The 21649-nt window shown below is 41.7% G+C and overlaps 1 protein-coding gene across 1 annotated transcript in view; it reads left to right on the top strand.

The window, feature by feature from the left end:
• The window catches only part of ACOT12 (acyl-CoA thioesterase 12), a 40856-nt gene that overhangs the window by 16972 nt on the left and 2235 nt on the right, over positions 1-21649 (top strand). The window contains exons 6-14 of the mRNA XM_028529489.2: positions 7902-8058; positions 9597-9716; positions 10559-10709; positions 11571-11626; positions 11910-11973; positions 12595-12678; positions 18033-18166; positions 19939-20067; positions 21307-21433. Coding sequence (XP_028385290.1) covers positions 7902-8058; positions 9597-9716; positions 10559-10709; positions 11571-11626; positions 11910-11973; positions 12595-12678; positions 18033-18166; positions 19939-20067; positions 21307-21433 — 1022 coding nt within the window. The remainder of the gene's footprint in view (positions 1-7901; positions 8059-9596; positions 9717-10558; positions 10710-11570; positions 11627-11909; positions 11974-12594; positions 12679-18032; positions 18167-19938; positions 20068-21306; positions 21434-21649) is intronic.

The following is a 21649-nucleotide window of genomic DNA, read 5'->3' as shown; positions in this document are numbered from 1 at the left end:
CTACAGTAACACTATGATGAGCCAAAGTGTCTCACTTCTTTGGCAGTGATTTCCTGGGCTCTTTGAGACCTCGTGGGGCCAGATTGTCAGGGAAGGGAGGCCCCCCTCACCTGCCCTTTCTGTCTGCCCCATCTCCTGCAGCCCCAGAGGAGGCGACCTTGGTGGAGAGCAAAGTATGTGAAGGGAGGACCTGAGTGGTCCAGCCCGAGCCCCCCTCACTCTCCACTACCAGGAGGGCGAAGGGGCTCACAGAAGGTGCAGCTCTCTCTCCTTGGGTCCAGAGGCAGACACAGGAAAAAGAAGAAGGAAAGAAGACAAGGAAGGGTCAGAATAAGAATGTGAAAAAAAGGAGAAGGAAGAAGAGTGCACACAAACAAAGGCCAGAGGAGAGAGGAAAGGCAGAGGCAGGAGGACCTGACATCTGAAGGCTTAAGTCTGTCCCACGTGACATCATCATGGTCCCGGGGGACCACCCCATAGACAACACTGATTTGGAAACACGGTTTTCCAATGCTTCTACTCATGGATGACCTTCTAAACACAATGCCCATTAACAAGTTATTTTTAAGAAAATGAAGACTTCATCTTTTAACTATTGTGCTGAAGAGAGTGAGTCTCCTTTTGTAAAGATGACCTCAGTATTAAAATATATTTTAAATGCATTTTGATAAAGTAATCAGATAGCTGAACCACAAGAACAAGAGAACAAGAACAAGAGGAGTAGAGAGAAAATTCAAGGTGGAAGGAGGCAGACATAAAAAGATAGAACTGTGTCATAAAGGCTCCCTCAGACCATGCTAAGAAGCTTGACCTTCCTCTGTCCTTGATGAGGACCAGTGCAGGGTTTTCTGCAGGGTTGTTGCATTATTAGGTTTGCAGTTGATATCATCACTCTGAAGAGGTAGACTAGAGGGCTAGAGACCAGGCAAGATGTGAAGAGTGGCTGTACCAGTCATAGTAGGGACAGAGAGGAAGGAAAGAGTTAAACACACACACATACACACACACACACACACACACACAAGAGGTAAAATCAGCAGAGTAGGGTCACTGATGTGGGGAGATAGGTGAGGAACAAGAAGGAGTCTAGGATAATGCTCAGGTTTCTGGTGTGAGCAATTGGTTAATTGATGGTGCTATCATGCATGAGATCATGCACATGAGGCAGGGAGGGGGCAGTTTTGATGAGGTGGATAATGAGTTTGGTTTAATCTGACAAGCCTGTGGCAAAACCAGAAGAATGAGACCAGGTCTGGGGAGATTAAGTTTGAGAAACAACTGTTTAGAGATGTTAATTCAAATGAAGATGGTACCTGAAGTCACCCCGTGAGGGCTCATGGGGACACCAGGGGGGTGGGCCAAGAATGGAACCTGTAGAACTTGGCCACCTAAGAGATGGTCTGAGGAGGAGGGTGAATCTACAAAGGAGGGGTGAAGGAGAACTGGAAAAAGTGGTGTCAAAAGTCAAGGGAGTAGAGTGACAGGAAGAAATGGGTGATCAGCTGTGTTCCAGGATGTGAGGAGTAAAAACTTTCCACTGAGTCGAGAATAAGGAAGTTCATTGGTGACTTCAGCAAGAGTGTGGTTAGTGGAAGCATAAGTGCAGTAAATAGGTATGGGAAGGGAGGCACTGTGATGAACCTGTATTAGGTAGAGAAATAAAGGAGATGTAAGAAGCTTCCTGTAACCTCTATGTCATATTCACCTGCCACGTTAAACACTCTTAACTCTAGGCTTTGTTAAAGTGCATTTATTAGGATACAGTGGATGTTGAAGGAAGCAGAGCCACCAGCCTCTGCCTGAATATGGTTCTTTGCAGTAGAGGCAAAGGGTGAGAGACGTGGAGGGGCATCACAGCTCTTACAGCAGCTTAGCTATTTCCAAACCTCTGCTTTCAGGGGAAATTGAGGCATTGAATTAGATCTCAAAGTGTCATTCAAACCAGTGAGAAATATCCCACAATAGAGCTGGCATTTGACATACACTGAACTTGCTTACGGTGTTTTCCTAAAAGCCAGCCATCAGAGGTGGGGCCTGCTCTGGTCTGGTCTCTGCTCAGCTCCACAGGAAGCAGGTGCCTTTCTGTTGGCCCACTCACCCCCAAGGTGCCCACAGCCCCCATAGCCAACATAGCCACTTCTTCCTGTGATTTATTTACTTATAAGGCTGGATCACTTGATGTTGGCCTACTCATTAACTCACCTACTTCCTCTTGCAGCCAGTGGTCCCCGGCCAGCAGGAAGTTTGCTCTTTTCATTTTCTTATCTCAGTACTTATTGCCCATGCTCAAACCACTGACTTTGCTCTGTTTTTCCCAGATCACTGAGGCAAGGTTAAAAATAAACAAAAAGAACTGCAAATAAGAATAATGAAAATATTTATGTGATAGGTTTGTGTGAGGATTAAATAAATTAATATAGGTAGATTCTTGAGAACAGTGTCAGGCCTGTAGAAATGCTATTATTGCTGCTGTTATTTGAGAGGTCCCCATTCATTGGCAGGACAGGAGCAAGAGCTGAAGACTATCCTTTCGAGGAACTTAGCTCTAAAGGGTGGGAAAAACGCCCAAAGCCAGAGGGGGCTCTCAAAGTCAAAAGGCATTATTTTTCAGGATAGGAAATAATTGGTCATGGTTATAGGCTGATCATGGCTGATCATAAACAGCATTGTTGCAGGAGAGACTCATACAAGAGAAAGAGATACCTGTTATCAAACCTGCACTTAAAACACCTGGAAATTGTTATTTCTTTGTCTTGGGAGAAATTTACAGTGATCTCTGCTACTCGGGCCTTTCTCACAAGTGTCCATCTATTGGGAAGGGTCACGAGACCTGGTGACCAGAGCCTCCTTCACTCACCACGTGAGCTAGGTGAACTTGACTGTGCTGGCTTCTCCTGGTGTTGTGCAAGTTGTTCTAATAAATGAAATCAGCAGCAGACAATTTTCTCCACCTGTCTCCACAACACCAGCAGTGCTTTGAGTACTAGAGACATGTTGAATTAATAACAGGCACATGCTACAGTCATTAACATGTAGAGGTAGAATGATCACATTTGACTTTAGTTTCAGTTTGTTAGGAAGTTGGGCAGATGAGATCTATATGTCTGGTTCAATTTAGAATTATAGATTTTTATGTCTTTTTTTAACTCATCTAATCCGCCCTAAAATAGGTTATTCTACACTCCTTTGCACAGTACTTTTACCTAACTTCATTGATTTGATTTTCTTTTTAGAAATTTTACTCCCTTTCATACCACCAAAGATACTGCAGAACTTAAAAGCAATTTTTCTCAAGTGTGTACTCAGTAAGAGCCAGACCCTAGGACTTGAAGTTGCCACAGAGCACGTGGCTTGTCCACCTGCTGCCCTGTGGTCTAATGGAGTTTGTTTTGGATGGAACATAATGTTCAAAAGGAAGACAGCTAGCTGGATCATCTTTGTTATTGAACTATGTTTTTTAAAAAAAACAGGATTTTACATTGGTTGTAATATCAGACATAGAAGATTGGAATCTTTTCAAGATGTTGTATGATTGAAAGCATAGCATTAAAACAATGAGAAAGTTGAATCCAAATCATACTCTTTCCAAAGAAAAGAGGGGAAAATGAAATTAGATTATGTAAAAGCAATACTCTTTTGGAATGTGCTCTTATATTACTGGTATGTGGAAGCTAAGTATGAAGGGAAAAACTGAAATCTTTTAAAAGATTTGGGGCATTTTCATTATAATACTTGAGTAAGAAATCACATCTATGAGCATTGTCCTGTGTTGATTCTTTCTGATATGGGAAAGAAAACTAGGGCTAGAATGACCTGAAAATATGGCATGAAAGTAACATTGTCCAAGTAGAATGATGACACAGTACTCAATGAACATCCAAAATACAAGTATTGAAACAGACAACTGAAAGAGTATGCCCATATTTGGAAGCCTGCACAAAGGATGAAGTCTGTTTACTGTACTTAACTTGTGTACATATCCAGCACTAGAGTCCTTGAACCTGGGAGAGCCCTGTTTCTCTATTAATTGGTAATTAACTGCAAATAGGCATGCTTTTGCACTGAAGTCACTTATACACAGTACATTTCTGCATAGACATCATAGCTGATGCTTATGCACATATTCCTGGCCCTAGTACCCATTTCCTTATCCCAATGTACACCATGTGTGTCTTTATAGGAATCGAGTAGATTTTTTTTAAAGTCATTCCTCAGATAAGAAGGAAGTGCCTATATTTGAGTGTTTACAACGTCTCTCACATTATAAGGCCCTCTCAATTAATTTTTTATTTTATAATTATTTTTCAATTGTGTAAAACTAGGTGGTACACATGCACAGGGTGAAAAACTCAAAGGGCATAGGAGAGCATTTAGAGAGAAGGTGAATTTTCCTTCCCTCTGTGTCTCCCAGTGACTCAGCTCCCTCTGCAGAGACAGCCACAGTCACACACACACAGTGCACACTAGCACACACTCGTTGCACAATACTCGAGCAATTATACACCTTTCTCTTTTTCATTTAACAACATATTTTAGAGGTAGTTTATATTTATTTTGAACAAAAATGTACCACTTGAGTAAGAAAAATTAACCTAAAGATACCTCCAGCAATACTAGTTTGGGATGTTTATATAAGGCATTATTTAATAAGATCAGTAATCAAAAAAGAGAGAAGTTGGGAAGGGTTTCAGATTTCATACACCTTTTAAAGATCACCTTAGGAAACAATCCAATTCTGATTATTGCAATATGGTGAACTTGGTGTCTGGAGAAAACTAAAATTTCTGGGTAAAATATTTACAAACATCTTTGCAAACACATCTCAGCTGGCAGAAAAATGGGAGAAAACTTCCAAGTCTAGAAATAATCAGAAAGCGCAAACGCAGCAGTGTAAGGAGACACAAGAGCTGGCTGGCATTTGCTTTAGGAGGACCCTGTAAGTGCTAAGACCCAGAACTTGTGTTGTAACAGGTGTGCAAGGGTTCGGAGGCCAAGCCAGGACCCACATGAAGTGGAGGGCTGGATTGGGGAATCTTACCTGGAGCTACAGCCCCCAAAAGGTGATAGATGATACCCTCCATGAGTCAACTAGAAAAATCACAGCCCTGGAGAGCCATTAGGGATGCTTCCCTGTCTCAGTCTTGATCTAGGTGCAAAAAAGGCTATTTCCCTTTGAGAATTCAACCAGAAGCACATTCTCATGCAGAACTGGTGTCAGAATTCACATTACTTGTTTGGCCTGAAGCAGACCGAGTGTGAAATGGTATTGTGTTGTGGTACCTGCAGCTGCTCTGCAGCCAGGCAGGCACAGCCTCTGCTCCGAGGTGACTTTCAACCCAGCCCTCAGGAGTTCCCACAGATACAGATCCAAGGAATATGAGCTCCTAGTCAAAAACCATATGAGTCAAAAATAAACAAGTCACCAAAATCCAGACAAAGCACCAGACAACGGAATGAGGCCCCACAAAGACTACAGACATTGAATTTATTGTATAAAGAATGTGAAAGAAGTATGTTAATATATTTTAAGAAATAATAGAGTATAAAAAGTATTCTAGAGGAACAAGAAAATGACCTAGAAGATTTGACAAAGAAACAGATTTTCTATACAAAAAGAGTAAATAATAATTAAAATGTAAAACTCAATGAATGAATTAAACAACAGATAAGGCTGCAAACTGTCATACAGATCAGAAGGACTTACTGAGAATGCAGATGGTCAGGCAAAGACAGGCAACTATGTAAGAGAGATTAGGAGACAGAGAATGGAGTAAGAAATCTAACAAGCATCAAATCCAAGTTCCAGAAGTAGAGGATAAAAGGAATGGGAGAAAAGTAACACATGAAACAAATGCTGTAGCCATTTCATTAAGAGGTAACAAGAAAACTTAATATACCTTGAAAAGATGTCAGACCTTGTTAGTAATCAGGGAAATAATAATCAACAGGAGATAGTTTCACACCCCAAAAATTGGGGAAAAAATTGAAGCGTCTACAATCCTGTTTAAGTGGAAAGGGGGAGCAGCGGAACTTTAGTAAGTAGCGGACAGAAGTATAATTCAGTCCAATTATTTTGTTACTTAAAAATATTCTGTTGATAATAAAGACTATGAATGTGGAATAAATCGGCCAAGTTAAGTTTAGTCAGGTCTTCATTCAATAAATATTTACTGAGCGCACATACTCAGGAATTCTTTTAAGAGTTAAAAAATCAGTCTTTGCTCAAAGGAGCTTAGGATCTAGTGTGGCAGATAATCAAAAATCACACAGATAAACATAAAACTACAACTGTAGAAGAAAGGGATGCGTAAAGCTCATTAAGAGTGCAGATTAGCTGTGGAGGTCAGGGATGGCTTTCCTGAGAGAACCATGACTGTGATGAGCAGAGAGAGAACAGGAGGTAAGTGAAAGGAGGTGGTGGTGGCGGCAGCTAGGACAGTTGCTTCTGAAAGAGGGACCCACATGTGCAAATGCCCTGATGCATTTTGAAGGTAACATTTAGTTGCATGAGCTGAAAAGAGTCACAGTGACTGGAACAAACAGGGAGAACTGAGAGAGAATGTGATGGAGGAGGGAGAGGCGCTGGCGGTAATCAGACAGCTGGGGGTGGAGAGGTAGGCTTAAGCCAGACCAGGAAGGAAGGGCTCAGGGCAATGGGAAGGATTTTATACTAGGTCAGTGGGAAGTTTTGGACCTGTTTTTGAGCAGGTGACTGAAATGATCAATGGAATGAAGGGGGAAAAATAAAAGAATAAGACCATCAATTAATTATAAATTTTAAAATCCCATTAGGAAATGGAGTTAAAAAGTCTCTGTAACCACTCTTCCCTGCTCACTTAGGGGTGACTGTGCCAAGAATAGCTTCAGTCCCAGTTCCCAACAGCAGCCAGGCACATCTGTGCCCTCCCCCTGCAAGCTCTGCCTCTGACTGGCCCACCGGAGTGGGCGGTACCCCCTGGCTGGGAAGTCTTTCCCATGGCCTCAACAATAGCAAGTGAGATTTAGGCCTGATTTGGTGATGCATGTGATGATGCAGGAAGCAAAATCAGACACATTTACTGCTTTGCAGCCAAAGTAAAGGATTCCTCCATTGTTGAGAGTGAAAACCAGTTTGCCAGTAAATGAAGCAGATATGATTCAAAAGAAGCAGAAGGACACTGAGATGGACGACGTACTGAGTCTTCTCCGTTGGTGACTGCACTCATTACAAAACAGGGACCGGGGAGCCACACTCTGTTCTGAAGCTCCGATAGTGCAGTGCCCTATTCTGCATTCTCCGTGTCTGTGGCCCTGTATAGCTCCAGGTTCTTTATTTTTAACAACTTTATTGACAGTTTGACAATTTGATACACTTTTTGTTGTTTTTAAATTTATTTTTCAATTATAGTTGATATACAACATTATATTAGTTTCAGGTACATATAACATAGTGATTAGACATTTATATACCTTACGAAGTGATCACCCCAATAGTTTGTTAAGTTTTGAGACATATATACACCCATGAAGTCAGCACCTCAGTGGAGATTACAACATATCCATCAGACACCAAATGTCTTTCTGCCCCTTCTTGCCCTGATCTTTTCCTCTTCCACCCCAGACAACCCAAGTTTAAGTTTAATCGTTTTTAATCACAACTCCTGTGTACTTGGTAGGTTGGAATACATTCTCGAAAAGGCCCTTTCTGACCTGTTTTCCAAAACACTGTAAATATCCACTGTTTGGGTGAAAGTCACTCTGTAGAATAAAACCTATTTATTTCATTAGGAGTTTTAAGTCTTCGGGAATAATACAACTTTTCTAAAACTTCAGGATTTGAGAGTGCTGCTAGGATGGAAAGGCTGTGCGTCTCCGGTCCTGTGGTGAACCCACCGTCACTAATGCTCACGTCTACCTTCCAGATCTCAGCTGTGGCGAAGAGGAGGGCGCAGTCTCCACCAGGGGCACCTTTGTTCAGAGCATTGAACTTGTCCTCCCACCCCACGCAAACCATCATGGAAATACATTTGGTGGCCAGATTATGGCTTGGATGGAGACGGTGGCTACTATTTCTGCAAGGTTCTTCGTTTTAACCTCATGGCACATAATGTTGAGACCAGTGGGGCAAGTAGAAAGGGCCTAAGACCTAGTTATTGGGCAAATCAAGGAGACAAGGAGAGGACAGTGTTGTCTTTATCAAAATGAGAAAATGATGTCATTTTCCTGTTTACCATAGGATTAACCTGTCCTTTTGTTTGAAGATGAATCTTTACGTTCTTGGTTCAAAAATAAAAATGAAATGACGGTTCTCATACTTTACTCTGAATTAGGAAGGTTGATCTTGTGACATTGCCACTCCTTGTGATGACAGTTATGACAAAGTATCCACAGGTGCAGAACAGACATAGAAGACAGCCTTTACACTTAAAAACAGTCATTACAAACTTTTGAAAAGGCAGTTTACAGTTAGGTCTGACCTGCAAAGGTTTGTTGGAGTCATTGTGGCCAAAGGATTAACTGAACAATAAGAGGAGAAAAGGAACAACTTGGAAGAATGCTTTTAAGTATGCCTCAGCTTCAAAAAGTTTATTTTATTCTTAGTAGAACATGTAGGTAATTGAGTATCTTTAAAGAACATGTGTACTCTGAAAATGCATTTGATCAAGATTTACCCTTCTGACAATTTTTGTAACCACTAAAAACTGTCATGATTTTATTTCTTCAAAACTACAAGAATTTTATTAATGTACCTGTAGGTATAACTATAGTTAGAAACCTGCAGTTATCCTTCCGATAAATTATGCACAAATAAAAGAGAGCTTGTTTTTAAAATGAGATTGTCATTCTTAATGACAATAAAGCATTTGAACCTGTTCTGTTGTAAAAGCCTACAATATAATTAACTATGGCAGAATCTCTTCACTGAATGTTGGCATGATTCTTTAGAGTAATTGAAAGACTACAGTGGGAATCTAAAATGTAGAAAATAGTGGAAGTAACTTTTTGAGATTAAATATTCTTTATAGATATTTCCAAAGTTTGCACACACAAAAATTGTTAAGTGTGTACCTGTAGCCTTTCAAGCTCTGTGCAGCAATCTAGGTAATTTCTCCTCAAGGGAAAGTGAGTCCTTTGTTGTGTGGGTGAGTCACGTAACTGAGCTCAGGAGCTGGTGTGAACGGCAGCAGCCGGCAGTGCCCCTCACGGTGCCCCCCGCCCGACCCTGGGGGTCGCTGCTTCCTGTGCTTACAGTCATGAGCTGCCTGCCGTGATGAACATAACCCTTAAATTAGAAAGAAAGACATAGTTTTTCAGAGGGACTTGCATGGGGAACAAAACAAGGGCAGGAATGCCACCACAGGAGCAGAAGCACCAGCATCTTGGTAAAGACCCCTCGGCTTGGGGACATGGAATTTCCCCAGATATTTGCAGGTGGTGTACAGAACCACTCCCAACTCACACTATCCAGCCATTTCCTTCAGTAGAGTTAAAAGATGTTTACTTACAAAATGCCTTGAACACTGGTCTTTTGTGCCTGTTAAGCGAATCAGCATTTCCTAAAAAAATTTTGGAGGATGATCCATTTCTTGTCTCCTTCCTTCTCTTGGTTTCCTCAGCCGCCTCTGTCGAGCACATCCGCTTCTGAAGTCTGTGGACATGTTTAAGTTCCGAGGACCATCTACCGTCGGAGATCGTCTTGTCTTCAATGCCATTGTCAACAATACATTTCAGACCTGGTAAAGTGTGTCTAGTGCTCTTACACAGCTATAAACGAATTCAACTTGCTCATAAGTGTTTTTACATTTTTATTTCAATCTGGAGGTGAATATAGGAACTATTTTAAAGTCACCAGGTGGCTTCTATTTTTTTTTGAAACTTCACTCAATCTTCAAAATTCATAGTCACACATTTTAACCCTGTATTCTGCTTGAAGCTTCCATGTACTGAGTAAATTATGATAGATTGGTTTTTGTCTCTCATCAGAAGGGTGACTGTATGTCCCAGTTGACCCAGGATGGTCCTGGTTTATACTTGTTGTAATAACTCTTCTTTTCGTTCTCAAGGGTCCCAGTGATTCTGTGGTCACCAGTTCATAATGGACCTGTCATTTATCACCATGAAGTTCAACCACTTTCTAGTTATTTTTATAACTCTTGATAATGCAATGAAAATATTTCCTTTAGTATTTTTTTCTCTTTAAATGGGAAAAAGAATATCTGTACTTCCTGTCCACTGTTGGTGTTTGATGCTTTTTCATTACAGAACTGTTTTGAGGGGAGAAAACTTGACTTTGGCACAATTTAAACTTCTCTCATTACCAAAACGTGTCCATGAATACATACATATAAAATCACAACTGGCCTTTTTCCCCACTTGAAATTGGGAAAGTAAAGCAGAAAAGCTTGCACATTAGATCTATGGACCTGAAAAAATGGGTTTTAACAGCTGCATAGATTTGCAGACAATAAAGGAAAAGCCCAGGACCCTCCTTCTCTGCTTGGAGGAGGAGATGGTGGTGGGCAGAGAAAGCCCAGTGTGCTCTGCTTCTCCGCCCACCGCCCTGTGTCGCCCTCTGCAGTGTCGAAGTGGGAGTGAGCGTGGAGGCCTTTGACTGCCAGGAGTGGTCCGAGGGCCAGGGCCGTCACATCAACAGTGCTTTTCTCATTTACAATGCTGTGGACGATAAGGAAGAACCGATCACATTTCCCAGAATCAAGCCCGTGTCAAAGGTAGGTTATTAGCACAACAGACTTGTCTTTTTGACCAAATCACTCCAGTCATTTGTTGACACGATGGTGTCACTGGACCTTAAGTGCCAGGTTCTTGAGTCTCAGTGTCATAGAAATGAGCACTGAACTCAATACAAGATCAAGCAGGTAGAGTTTATTGAAAAGAGCTTGTGCACAAGGGAGCCGACCAGAAAAGAGAAGTCGAACTCCCGAAAGGGTTCCTGTGGTTGGCTTACCACAAGGGCCTCGGGGTGGGGGAGGGCTCGGGAATGAGGACGAGGTCAGGGGTCCCGTGATCATCGGTACTGACAGATGTTTTCCATCGTCTGTGGCACATTCAAAGGGCCTAGAAAATAATGCCTCCACAAATATTCTAGTTACCATATACTTGACAGGACAACTATTTTGCAGAACATGATATTAAGAAAGGATGTTATCATCATACATTCTTCCCTTTAATGATGTGATTAGGTTCATTTAAACTGTGGAATTTTACTGAAAGCAAGGAGGCATAGTCAGGCCTCCAAGATGGAGTTCTTTCGGTCAAGATGAAGTCCAAACATTTCCCCTACACAGTCTCAGTGGGGCCCTGAAGACCTCACCTCAGCGGGGTGCGTGCTGCTGTTGGAAGTGTAATCTCTTCCCAGCCCGATTCTGCCTCTCTTCTCCCTCCTTACAGCCAGTTCTCGCTGCTGCTCCACACGCACCACCCAACTGCCACCCGCTCTCACCTGACGAGCTTCCACGCAGAGACACCGGGTCCCCTTTAGCCTTTTCAACTGACTTAGGAGAGAGGGAGATTTAAGGTTACAGCACTAAAATATTGGAAATTTATTGGTTTTACTTTGTTTCTTATTAAAGGATGATTTCAGACGGTATCATGGAGCTATTGCACGCAAGAGAATTCGCCTAGGCAGGTAAGGGACCTAGGTGTGAGATTTTACAGTGCAAGATCTTACCCCACAGATTAAGTAACAAAGGGTCACTCTCTGGGTGTCTATTCCCAGGGAGCTAAGAAGAGAAGGTCTGAGGTTTTCTGACCGTGGAGGCTACAGTGATGCAAATTGTCCTTCCTGACTGTTCCAACAGCAAAGGCAGCTTTCAAAACTGCTGATTTCTGTTCAAGAAAGTGTCATAGTTACTGTTGTGTGCAAAATGCAGGGAAGAAAACTGCTATTTAACATTTTAATTTCTTTCCAGAAAATATGTTATTTCTCACAAAGAAGAGGTTCCACTTTGCGTACACTGGGACATTAGCAACCAGGTGACAGTTTTATAATTTGGAGTTCTCCATGTAAAAATCACATCATGACACAAGTGAAAATTCCCTTGTTTCACTGATTTGGGTTGTGCCTACACAGGTTAGATGAAAAGGTGACTTATAGCAACCAGTCACTCAAAACGAAACAGTAACTGGATACCCCTTGTTTTAATTGCAGATACAGTTCCCAAGTTACAGACGCAGGGTCCTCTGCCATCAGAGGCATTTCATGGGACACTGAGATCTGGTATCTCAGCATGATTTTTGCTGAAAAACGTGCCCACCAGCTTGCATTTTTATAGCCCAACAACAAAGTATTGGTTGTGTTAATGTTTTTGGCCATAAAATATAAAGGGAAATCCACGTTTACTTAGAAGACATACTTATAAGGGCAATGTTGTCTTTGCTCAGGACACCAATTAAAATGATACTAATTTGCTAAGCATACAGGCTTCATTTCACCTTGTCTGAACTCTGAATTAAGAGTCTGAGACAGACACTGTTACCTGTAGCATAGTTCTAAGGTCAGTGTTATCACTTTGCCTCTCACAGTGCCCATTTTCTAAGCAGAAAATACTTGATCTATGTGTTGAACTCACAGCATTTTAAATATTTGCATTTTAGGAATCCTTGAGTAATGGCAACGTGGAAGATTTCAAAAAACTGGCAGCCAAAAGTGGCTGGGAGGTTACCAGTGCTCTGGAAAAGGTAGGTGGCACCCAGGTGCATGCACAAACAACTCACAGTTCTTCACAAACAAAAACTGTCAGATGATGGATTCTAGAATTATACATCTGAAACCTATATAGTTTTATTAACCAATGTCACCCCAATAAATTCAACTAGAAAGTTTAAAAATTTTTTCATGGTGCTAGTGGTTCTGCTTATACCACGCTGCTTTTAAGAAGGTAAAAAAATGTTTTGGGAAAACCGGTTCTGAAAGTCACGCCTCTTTTCAGCCCTGTCTCTGCTACTGCACGCTGGCCGGTTTGGGGTCCTTCAGATGCGCCCTGCTCACTCTCAACTTCTCAGCTTAGTTCTCATGTCCCACCTCTCTCCTCTTCTCCATCCACGCAGGTCCTACCTGGTCTTCGAGACCCAGGACAAATGCTTCTCCGTAAAGCCACTCCTGTTGCTCCTGACTGAAGGCCCTTTTCTAGGAACTCCTTTAGCAATTCTTTAAAATTAATTTGTCAATTAATTATGCACAATCTTGTGACATTTCTTCCACAGATTCATTGAATTGATAGAAGTCTTAATAGTAATAGAACTTTATACACACGGTCTTTCCCTCTAACTAGATTGTAAACATTTTAAGAAAGAGGACTGCCTTCTTGGCATCTCTTTTTACCATGTTCTTTGTGTCATCAAATTTTAATAAACACGTTGTCATTTGATAAACACATGTCATTAGATAAAATTAAATAAGCATGTCATTAGATAAAAATTAATAATACATACCATTAGATAAAAATTAAATAAACACATGTCATTAGATTAAAAATTAAATAATTTTATCTCGCTTCAGAGGTATCTTAGGAGACGCTTTGAAGGGGACGCTGCACTAACTAGTCCGTGAGCTCTCTTGGGGCCGTTTCCCTCTTCACCATTGTCCCAGGTCATAGCAGACTGGTACTGGGGAGATGCTCAGTCATGCCCCCTTTTGTGCTCACGTTCCCAAGTGCACCGTGTTCCTCGCCAGCATAGCAGTAACCTCTAAAATCGGGTAACTGTGCTCCTGTGTTCCTAAGGCGGTCCCGGTTGTCCCATCATCACAGCTAACAGTCCACACTCCAGTCCAAATAATGAATGATATGGCCACTCACCCTGACGTCAGAGCAAACTCAGGTGCTACTTCACTGATTCTTTTCAGCTCTGGCTTCGACCTCCTCTCTGTGTCTTGGTACGGGCTGCCAGTTTTTATTGCGTCTATGTCCTCACTTCTGAGTCCTTCAGGGCCTCCCTCACTCCCTTTGGGTCTGTTGAGGTTTCCAACTATGCTTGGTTCAGTGATGCGGAAACACGGGTTTAGCATAACAAAGTGGCTTCTTTTTCTTTATTTCTCATAAAAGATGCTATAAGGCTTTGTCTTCTTTTACAAATATGAAATCTGCTTCTTGCATCATTGCTGGCATCTGAGCATTCGTGAGCAGCATTGGAAAGAAAACACTCATGTCTGAAATGAAAGAGAGAAGATATTTTGTGAAGCCATGTAATACATTAAAACTTCAGGCCCTGGCTGGCGTAGCTCAGTGGATTGAGCGTGGGCTGGGAACCAAAGTGTCCCAGGTTCGATTCCCAGCCAGGGTACATTCCTAGGTTGCAGGCCATAACCCCCAGCAACCGCACATTGATGTTTCTGTTTCTCTCTCTCTCTCTCTCTCCCTCCCTCCCTCTCCCTCCCTCCCTCCCTTCCCTCTCTAAAAATAAATAAATAAATAAATCTTTAAAAAAAAAAAAACAAAACTTCAGTTCTTTGGGAGTTTGGGGTCAGAAACAAACCTCAACAAATAAATAGCATACTTGCTAGAATCTAAGGAGAGCCATCAATAATTAATTTTTAATTTTTGTAGAGACATTTATTAGAGGATATTGTATAATTAAAAGAACACTCTTATGTTATCTCTGTTTAATTAGAAGCCCTCTATTTTTTTAGATTATATTTATGATAAAAATCTGATATTTTTCTTTCTGAGTTACCCCTTCTCTCCTACTTTTTAAAGTTTCTGTGTTCTTTTCATTTTAAAATACACCTCTCCTTTTCTGTCATCTTTTAGTTGAGTCTTACAACACAACTGTCTGTTAAGGATCATACGTATTTCAAGATTCAAAATCTTTACTGATGTTCTACATAAATTTGTTAAATGGCAAAAGTCTAAGATTTCTGGCATTTGTAATGAAATTGGGCAATACCTACTGTTTTAACCTTTATTTTATTTTCAATGTGTAATAATGGAAGTAATACTAGTCATAATACAGGGAACAAAAGATGTACTCTCATCTTAAAGGAGTTTATACTCAGTAAACATCACATCTCTGCATGAAACAGCGGGAGAATGATTTGAAGATAGTTTATACAAGTGAGAGAGTGTAGTGTTTAATCTGTAACGACCAGCTCTTAGGCAGAGGGAAGGCAGTTACTTAGAACTTGGGGAGAGGATTGTTTCCTTTCTCCTCTGAGAGAATGTAAGTAGATTGCTGGAGGGGCCAAGGGAGCTTTCTAGGCAGATAGTAGCTTGAACCAGATCCTTGTGGTGGACATCAGCATGGGTAGGAGACTGGCCGGACAGGAGTAGCTTTTTATTTAGTGATAGCTGAGCGTGTACTAGAAAAATTACAGTGAAAGTCAGAAAGGCAGGGGCCAGTTGCAAACCTCTACACACGACAGAAGCCACTGCAGCAAGGACAGCAGAGGGAGCTGTTCTTGTTGAGGCTGGGGAGGGGCTGGTCCCAGAGCTTCCCCTGACCAAGTCCCCGCCCCTTGCCCCCAGGGCAGTCCCCAGGCACCTCCAGGGAAAGTCAGCCACGCCCTTCCCAGGCCTCATAAAAACCAGTGTTGTCCTCACAATGTTGTTTCCATAACATATTTGTCAATAGATAATGTGAAATGCTAAAATTTTGAGATAGGTCCACTGGTGCTATTTATATAAGACATCCAAACTCATTAAATAGAATCTTATTTGTAAGAAAAAAAATCATTAATAAAATGTTAGCAAGTTCCAGCAGATTTGGAGCCTACATGCTCTAAACTTCATTTTATAAAATAAAATTCTCCAGGTACCAAATAGTAAAATGTTTGATCTGGTTACAAATGGAATGCAACCTGTAGTCTTCTGAGCATGAAAGGGAACTCGTTTCCTTGGAGAGCCGGTCTTGGAGGATTTTCTCACTAAGCAAAAGTTGCCCTTTCTAAAATAGTAGGGTTTCACAAGAGCCAACATCAACCACTGCCTGTCCTTGTCTGCTTCATCTGCTTCAAGGCCATTGACTCTGACAGCGAAGCAGTGAGAGGACTTTCTGCTACCTTCACCTTGAAGGGTTAAAGTATCATTCACTCATGCAAACTGTACTCAGCACTCACTGGGTAAGTCTGGAGAGGTCCGTAAGGGCAAGATTTAAGGGTTGGGGACTGCTCAGCCCTATGTTTGCTTTGGCTCCAGCAGGGGAAGCAGCATCATTGTATCCTCGCACCCAGGGAGCAGCTTCCTGGAAAGGTGCTGTGGTGCTTCCCCACAACTGCTGTAACGTTTCCCACAGACTGGGTGCTTAACCAACAGAAATGTATTGTCTCCCAGGGGTGGAAGCTAGAAATCTATGATCAAGGTGTTGGCAGGGTTGACTCCTTCTGAAGGAGTGGGGGAGGATCTGTCCCAGGCTTCCCCTCTAGCTTGCTGGCAATCTTTGGTGTTCTTCCTTGGCTCATAGATGCGTCACCAGATCTCTGCCTCCCTCTTCATGCAGCGTCCTCCCAGTGTGCAGGCCTGAGTGCAGACTTCCCCTTTTCATAAGGACTTAGGTCAGATGGAGTTAGCGGCCCATTCTACTGCAGTATAACCTCATCTTAACTAACTACGTCTCTAAAGGCCTGTCTCCAAATGAGGTCACATTCCGAGGTCCTGGATTTTAACATATGATTTTGGGGGGAATTTAACATATGAATTTGGGGAGGACACTATTCAACCCTTAAGTGTCAGCCCAGGCCAGACTCTGCTCCAGGCTGTCGAATTCGGGCCCCCGCCTCACCTCCTCTGAGACTGCAGAGCCCTGGCTTAGAGCCATGTGGCCATCAAGCTTCAATGAGGTGACTTCACTCTGGATTTACACCAATGAACCTCTTTCCACACCTGCTGTCCAAGGGGCAAAGTTAGGCATGCCCATGCTGGGTGAGTCCCAGCCACCAACTGGAGCCCTGGCCGTGGTTTCGGTTCTGTTTGGGAGGTGCCCAGAGCTGACACCGGGTCCTCTGTGGGCTCTGCTGGTAAAGGGCGGACTTGGCACTGTGTTCAATGGGAGAGGGAAAATGGCATATGCAAACAGTCACTTCTTTCCTTTCTAAGCCACTATCCGTCACTTTCTCATTTCTTCATTCGCTTCTTGAAGATATTCATGTTTAAATAAAGGTTTTCTCCCGCACAGCCTGATTTTTCCATCTGCTTGATTCCCGCAGTGAAGTCTTAACCCTGTGTTTGTTTGTCTTCTCACAGCTTGTTGCCATGGGAATTATTATAATATAGCAGATCTCAACACTAACTTCAAAACACCCTGAAAGAGACGGAGATTTAAAATGGGCAGGACAGCAATGTGCTCTTAGCAGAACACATACCTCTGCTTATTGGCAAAAGCACAGTAGAAAGAGTTCAGAGTGACAAGGGATCCATTCATGTTTCAGCATATGCCAAATGGCTCCCCAAGACAGGCCTCCTCTTATCTAGGGAATAATGAGCATCAGAAAGAAAGCCAGGAATTGGCCAGCTGGTAGGACGAGCCCTGGGATTCACAAGGAAAGAATGCTTTGTGCTGCAGACACATGGTGCTCCAGTGGCCCACTAAGAGGTTCCCTTGGTCTAGAGGTGGTCAGCTTACTTCCTGGGGTCACCTGTGCCCACTTGAAGACACAGCTGACATCTTGGCAAAGTGGCGGAGGCTGTAGCCTTAGCTCCGAGGTCTTAGGGGGAAGATGAGGCTCAGAGGTCTGAGGATTATTTTCTTTTGTTCCTGAATAGGGGTGAGGAAACATCACAGAGAGATAAACAGAGAAATGTTGCTTTTTATTTTTCATGAGAAAAACTATTGCACAATAATTAAGTAACCCACCTTCGAGTCATATATTGTTTAGAGGACACAGGAGTGCCCTCTGGTCAGAGTGCCCTCTGGTGAGATCCTGGCCAGAGCTTTAGACGCCCAAGTATCTGAAATGAAATTGCCATCATTGTGACTTGGGTGCCAAGACGCCTTAGCTGGTGCCATCAGCCTGACTCCGTATGTGTGTCTGTGGGTTTTTTAAAGTGAAAACATCATTTTAATTTTTGTAATTTATTTATTTGTTTGTTCTTATCTTTTAGATAAAAATACATACTCTGGAAGAACATGATCTTTTATCTGTTTGGGTTGAAAAGCAAGTGGAAAAACCGGCACACTTGGCTTATCATCTCTTATCTGACTTTACCAAGCGACCTTTGTGGGACCCCCATTATGTGTAAGAGTAAATTTAAAATATTTTCTTAAGTGACCCTGATGTCATGGGAAAGATGACCTCCATATTGCAGTGCCTCTCCATTGCCCGACTTGCAACCTCTTGCTTTATTAACTAAAGTGTATTTTTAAAACTTTCTCTACACAGAAAAATGCATCAAGTGCTATTGAGAGACAAAAAAGTATTATAATCACTTATTTATTGTCCATATATTGGGTGCATGCTTTACCGACATCTTTTGTCATCCTACCAATAACTATTCAAGTTTGATAGTATTTTCATTGAACAAGAATAGTTACCAAGATTGCACAGCAATAAAGAGACAGAACCCAAATTGGAGCCCAGGTCCATCAGGCTCTGAGTTCCACACTCTTGTAACTGAATACATGGTCTCATTGCTCTTGAGGAAATGATTATCGAATTGTACTTCTTGTTGCTCACTCTTGATATTTAATTGATAGCTTCTTTTCTTTTCGGTGGAAGAGCATTCCCTGGTGAGAAGCTGGGAGGAGGCTGTGTGAGTTCTGAGGTGAAAGGCACTCCTTCCTGCTCTCCCTGTCTGATCAGAGGCCACTCCCGTCAGCCTGCATCTCTTACCTCTGTCTGCTGCATCCCCGATTCAGGCTCTCCCACTCTCCCTCCTTTCCTGGAACATGGAGCTGTGCGCCTTGTCGATGCACTGACAGGGACTGACTGCACTTGGGCTGCACCACCTCCAAGGAGTTCCAGCTCTTGGGTGCACTGAGCGCTTCTAGGACACCTTACTGAAAGGGAAGGATTGGCGAGGTGGGCTTCCTGTTATAGTAAGCATTACTGTTTACTTCCTAATGTTGAGGAGGTGGAAGTCCAACTTAAAAATGACTAAACCTCATTATGATTAATATCATATAATACACAATTTAATAGCACGAAAGTGAAACACCTCTGGCTTTCATTTGCATGGATGCCAGAATGACATGGCATGGTTAATGCTATCATAATAAAACACTCCAAGCGAAGAGGAAGTACTTCATAATTTTCTTGCATCAGTACTTTGTAGATGCTCTATAAGTACAAAGCTTTTAGTAAGAACAATGCCTAAAAAGCTGTGTTAATTCTTTTCAAATGTTTCTCCCATTATTTTCTATTTCACCTGACATTCTAGCCAACTTGAACTTGAATGAATGGAGGAATGAATGAATGAATTCTATTTCAACTTACTTTTTTTATGCACCTACTACAATTCAGGCACTATGCCAGGTGTTTTCATTTAATCCTGACAATAACCCCATGGATATTATTATCTACATTTTATGATGAAAAAAGAGAAAGTGACTTGCCTAACATAGCATAGCTCCTGAATGGCAATCTGGGATTGCAAGGCAAGTTGTTTAACTCCAAACTTAGTGCTCTTTCTAATATACCATATTCTTTTACTTAAGAGTTCTTCTTGGACTGTCCATATAATTCACTAGTATTTACATATTATCACTTGATCTTAGGGAAATTAATTTTGTGGAAAACAGCTAAATGCTTTTCTCTGAAGTGTTGAAGCCAGGGATCTTAGTCAGGTGGCCACCATTCTCACCATCACATGCAGAATTATTTTTTCTGACCAAACGGCTTTCTAAAGACAGACTTTGGGAAATGACACTGGATTTGGAGGGATGGTTTTGTGGACAGAAGGGTGAATGTATACAGCAACAAAAAAGTTATAAAAACAAACAAAAGAAGTGAATGCCTTCTTCTATTAGTTAGAAAAGTACAGCCTTCCTTTCACTGTTCTGTTCACATAGGTCCTGTGAAGTCATAGACTGGGTGAGTGCAGACGATCAGATCTGTTACATCACTTGTCCTGTAGCGAATGGTGACAAACCCAAAGACTTGGTTGTACTCGTATCACGAAGAAGGCCTCTTAAAAATAGGTGAGTAAAAGAAATTCAAGTGTTATAGCAATGTTTTATAGTATAGAGTAGAAAGAAAACGTTCATATGAAAATAAGGAAATCAGTGTAAACATTGCTGGTCTTGAATGATGTTCATCTGAAATTTTTCTAAGTGTACTTTTTAGGTATCCCTAAAAAAATCCCCTCAAAACAATTGTACATTAAGTGCTAGCTGTGTGCAAAGCACCATGCAAGATTCCTAAAGTATTCCCCTTTCCTTTGGCTCCATTCAGATGTAGAACTGATATTTAACAAACATTTGAAACAATCCACTATCAGTAAAAATGTAGTAAAAGCCAAATAAAATACCAGGAATTGGTTTAGGATTCATGAAAGCTAGATTGTGCTAGACATCCAAAATGGCGGCTGCCTGTGGGGCTGTCAATCGGTATTTGCCCACGGCTTGTCCTCCGTGAGCACTGGACCTTGCCGAGCAGTGTCTCGGTTCCAAGGAGAAGGGTCCCAAGATCGAGTGTTTGAAGAGACAAGAAGTGGAAGCTGCCAGGGCACTTAAGGTCTATTCCTGGAACTGGCCAGCATCATTTCTGAAGTCAAAGCTGGCCTGTACACATAACCCCACACATGTATAAATACTGATGCCCATGGGTGTTCAGTGTAGTATCATTTATTATGGAAAAAGATATTAGAAATAAACCAAAGCTCCATCTTATAAATTATGGTAGAACCATGCTATGGAGTACTGTCCCAGCATTAAAAAGGATAAAGTAACAATAGAGGCACCTCTGAAAATCTATGGTTAGGTGAAAAATGAAGTTATAGACCAATAATAGTTAAATGATTATACAATTTATGTAAATTTCATGCATTTATAAAATGGTCTGGAAGGATACACACCACCACAACATTAAGAGTGATCATCTCTAGGATGGGGGTGCAGCATGACCAGGGTGAACTGAAGCAAAACGCCTAGATTCTAGTCTGTAAGGTTCCCTATTGTTTGGAAGTTCTTTAAAAAAATGGGTATTATTTTTTATTTAAAAAAAGAGTGAAATTACAACCCATTAGGGCACAGTAAAACCAGTTTGGAGATTGACTCTAGCTTTGTGGAATTCTGCAAAGTAGATATAATTCTTAGGCAGAAAACACATGTACCCTTATTACTATTACTGTGGCTTCATTGTAGCCGTAGACAATGTCTTTGGATACATTCCTAACTACAGGTATCTATTTTCTAATAGCCACTCTTCATTTCTTTCAGTAACACTTACATGGTGGCAGTGAAGTCCGTCGTCCTGCCGTCTGTCCCACCTTCTCCGCAGTACATCAGAAGTGAAATCACATGTGCTGGGTTTCTCATCCATGCTACTGACAGCAGTTCCTGCACTGTAAGTCTGATGAAATGTCTGCAGGTTAATTTGCTGCTACAGATATGAGAAATCACTCTCTTATATTTCCTAATTTGAATTCTGCAACATGGGTCCACACCAGGGGAATCCTAAGGTCATCCTTTCAAATCCACTCCAGAAGGTCCCCAGATTCCCCTATTCCAACAAGATTCAGTTCTCTGCTTGAAAAAGCTCCATGTTGATAAGAAATTAAAA

The sequence above is a fragment of the Phyllostomus discolor genome, chromosome 3 (genome assembly GCF_004126475.2).
Source record: "Phyllostomus discolor isolate MPI-MPIP mPhyDis1 chromosome 3, mPhyDis1.pri.v3, whole genome shotgun sequence".
Classification (NCBI taxonomy): domain Eukaryota; kingdom Metazoa; phylum Chordata; class Mammalia; order Chiroptera; family Phyllostomidae; genus Phyllostomus; species Phyllostomus discolor.
Note: the sequence above shows the minus strand (reverse complement) of the source record. Positions and strands in the feature narration are given on the sequence as shown.